The sequence below is a fragment of the Hordeum vulgare genome, chromosome 7H (assembly GCF_904849725.1).
Source record: "Hordeum vulgare subsp. vulgare chromosome 7H, MorexV3_pseudomolecules_assembly, whole genome shotgun sequence".
Lineage (NCBI taxonomy): Eukaryota > Viridiplantae > Streptophyta > Magnoliopsida > Poales > Poaceae > Hordeum > Hordeum vulgare.
Genome location: NC_058524.1, coordinates 68,456,452 through 68,459,832, shown reverse-complemented (window position 1 = coordinate 68,459,832; position 3,381 = coordinate 68,456,452). Strand labels below are relative to the sequence as shown.

Here is a 3,381-nt window from a genome sequence, read left to right as displayed (position 1 = left end):
GACCAACGGTCCCATTTCGCCTCATCTCACCAGTAAACATCAGCTCAGAATCACAATACCGTCATAGATGGCAAATTCTCAGCCATCTTGAGCAACCAGCAGCCAAGATTTGGTTTGCTTAGGGAAATAAATAAGGTTGCATTGTCGTTGGAAGGTTCGAAGAAGCAACATTAAAGAATGAGCAATCATTCAAGCCAGATCCACCAGGTTTGCTTACTCCACTCACAGACGGAAGATATGTGTAGGAACCTTTCACACAAGTAGTAACGCCACAACAATAGGCAATCAGCTTAAGCACTAATGTACATACATAATGTAGAAGTAGGGGAAAAAGGCATCAAACTTGCTTTGTAAACAAATTCGTAAATGTTTTTAACCCGGATAAGTGGTTTGCTCGTGCAATTCTATAACCATCTGAAATAGCATCAAGTGATTACCACAGCAATCTCACCCCTGATGCTCGCCTCCGTTGTGAACTCAAAACTGAAACAAAGTAACAAACTCCACGCTTAAGAGAGCTCAGCCATCACATCTGACACTCTCAACACAATGTAGTTGGTGCCATCAGTGCCCTTGAACTCGCCGCCTGCGTACTTGGAGTACAGCACAGTGCTGCCTGGTGACACCGACAGCGGCTGCCTGTTGCCTTCCTCGTCGAGTGAGCCCGGACCAACAGCTACAACCTGCATTTAGAGGTGAATTGGTTAAACACCTGCTAGTTCAGCACGGAATTTTACCTAATGTTAATTAACTTACTGTTCCAATGGATGGCTTCTCCTTGGTTGTCTCGGTGAGGATAAGACCAGCTTCAGTCTTGTCTGAAGCCTCTGCAACCTGGCACAGATGCAAGATAGATGAGCATTGTTAACCAGTATGCATGGCCAGTACAAGCTCGACTGTAAATTCTCTAAATATACACTAATTTTGTTTAGCAACATGACATTAAATACAAATACCTTGATCAGAACCCGGTCATTGAGAGGCTTCATGTCTTTGACATCATCAGATTCAAGAATACCTATGATGTCATCCTCTTTCATAATAAGATGCTTGGAGTTGTTGTATTCAACCTCAGTACCAGCATACTTTGAATATACAACTTGAGATCCAGTCTACATTAAAAGATACACCAAGTATATTGAATTATCAGTATAATATTCACCTAACATAAGCTTTCTTTGTTGCAAACCAGCTGGTGCATTAAACACATAGACTCCGTGATCTAGTTACTAGCATTCTTTTTTTCCCATTTGGCTGGTTATTGCCGCTTTCTTGAACTTTGGCTAGACCAATAGACAAAACCAACACATTCCTCCACCGAGTTCCTCGGGGAAGTAAGATACAGCCTCTTCACCCGTTGTAAAATTGCAATGGTTTAAATTGCAGAACCATTGAATCAGCTGTGTTGTTTTCAGTACAATCAGTGTGAATATAAACTCTTTGCTCATATCATATTTATAACTGAACCAAATCAGAAACCCACACCTAACGTTTAGTTCTCAGTTGAAGACATAGAAAAAGGAATATCTCTGCCTTTCACATGAGTTGTGTCTTGTGTGACATGATAGTATATAAGCCTCAACTACATAACACATCATTAACATGGTCTCACTGGTTATCATGCAAAACACCTTGCGCTGCTTTTTAAGTCAATTGGCTACAAACCCATGGCCCCTATCTCACCGTATCCACTTGTACAAACAACACACAACAGAGTAAAAAATGTATTAAGGCATACAAATAACTGCACCTCCAAGTGGGAAGAGAAGAATTTACCGGTATGCTGACCTCCACCTTCTTATCCCCAATGGTTCTACCCCCTCCAACAGCAACGATCTCGCCTCCCTGAGGCTTAGACTGCGCGGACGATGGAAGCAAGATTCCGCCAATGGTCTTCTCCTCAGCCGCGCTAAGCTTCACAAGCACTCTGTCTCCCAGAGGCTTGAGTGATGTATACTGCATTTATGTCAACAAACTGTAACCGATTGCCGCAGCGCGTAAATAAGCACCCCCTAAGCATAATGCATTTGCACTGGCACAGTTATTAACCTTGGGGGTGACGACAGTGGCAGCTTTGACAACTAGGCTACGGGACGAGCGCCTGGACGAGCACACCCTGACTGCGGACGTCTGAGAGAGGCGCAGGCCGTTGTTGTTGAAGGCCATAGCCGCAACACCGGCACCAGAGAGCTGCACCGACGACATTATCTACTGCTTGCTAAACAACTATCTGTCAATTGATACAGATGACAAATTATTTCCAAATCCTGAACAGAACATCCAATTGAATTGAATAAATCGTTCCCAGTCCACAATCTGTTCAAATCTGAACACAAACACTGAACATGAGAACCATGGAAGGTGGAAATTGTAGGCAGATTCAGGGTGGTAAAAAAGCAGAGGTCAACCACCACACCAACCATCGTTAGAAACAAGGTTAGGCTTCACTGCGTTCCCGCACAGAGGCATTCCCATGAGCCCTGAAAAGAGTAAGAAATCCCACCCCCAAATCCACGCACCTAGCCCTAAACAAGCCAGCATAAACCAAATCGGAGCAACAACCAGCCAGATTACCCCCAAATTCACCATCCCCAACCCCGCGCGCACCTAAATCCAGCGCCCAGCAAGCGAGAATCGAGTGCTACCAAGCGGCGGCTACCTTATCTCAGAGCTCCGGGCCGGCGCGGTGGCTCGCCTGCGGTACGGAATCCGGCTGCCGTGAGCGAGAGGGGAGGAGGAAAGAGATAAACCCTATGAAAGCGGAGAGCAGCGGCGAAAGTGCTGGAGCTACAGCCAAAGCCAAAGCCCACACCCCCTTTATCCCCGGCCCATGAGCTTATCCTGCTCCGATTTTACGAAAACACCCACCGGTTCGGGGGTTTTGGATGGTTTTTGGGTGGATTTGGTTGGTAATCCGTCCATCCGGTCTGAAGCTGGGCTAGATCGTTCTGGAATGCTGTAGAGGGTGGGTTGTGTAGAATGAGGTATGTGACCAAAGTAGTACAAGGAATATTAAAAGTAATTATTATTATATCTACTCCCTCCGTTCCTAAATATAAGTCTTTCTAAAGGTTTTTATAGGGGACTACATATGGATGTATATAGAATATAGATTCACTAATTTTGCTTTGTATGTAGTCCTCTAGTGAAATATCTAAAAAGATTTATATTTAGGAACGGAGGGAGTAGATTACAGCACTGAAGTAAGTCAAACCCATGACATTATCATCGCCCCTTCCTCACCGGAATAAGACAAAACTTTTTACAGTAAAAAATTAAGAAGTCGTCATGCCAAGACTCAAAGGACCGGACGAACAATGAAGAGAAGCTTAGATCAAAAGAATCTAATCTGAAGATACACGAATGCAGGCAAACAAACAA

The 3,381-nt window shown here is 44.3% G+C and overlaps 1 protein-coding gene across 2 annotated transcripts; it reads right to left on the bottom strand.

Annotated features, from left to right (window-relative positions):
- Window positions 1-264: 264 nt before the first annotated feature.
- Window positions 265-2,818, bottom strand: LOC123407855 (20 kDa chaperonin, chloroplastic). 2 transcript variants are annotated; one of them, XM_045101083.1, is made up of 6 exons: window positions 2,660-2,818; window positions 2,050-2,230; window positions 1,777-1,956; window positions 957-1,112; window positions 757-834; window positions 265-683 (listed from the first exon to the last, which is right to left on the bottom strand). In XM_045101083.1, the coding sequence occupies exons 2-6, from the start codon at window positions 2,203-2,205 to the stop codon at window positions 510-512; spliced, it is 744 nt and encodes a 247-aa protein (XP_044957018.1). In that variant the 5' UTR covers window positions 2,206-2,230; window positions 2,660-2,818; the 3' UTR covers window positions 265-509. The 2 variants fall into 2 exon arrangements, with proteins under 2 accessions (XP_044957018.1, XP_044957020.1); XM_045101085.1 differs by having other exon boundaries at window positions 2,608-2,808.
- Window positions 2,819-3,381: the final 563 nt, after the last annotated feature.

Bases quoted from the DNA above. Each gene is read 5' to 3' on its own strand.
- LOC123407855 (XM_045101083.1), bottom strand. From the start codon at position 2,205: ATGTCGTCGGTGCAGCTCTCTGGTGCCGGTGTTGCGGCTATGGCCTTC. The intron at 1,957-2,049 runs GTTAATAACTGT...ACATAAATGCAG, and splicing joins CCACTGTCGTCACCCCCAAG to TATACATCACTCAAGCCTCT. The intron at 1,113-1,776 runs GTAAATTCTTCT...CTTTTAATGTAG, and splicing joins AGGTGGAGGTCAGCATACCG to ACTGGATCTCAAGTTGTATA.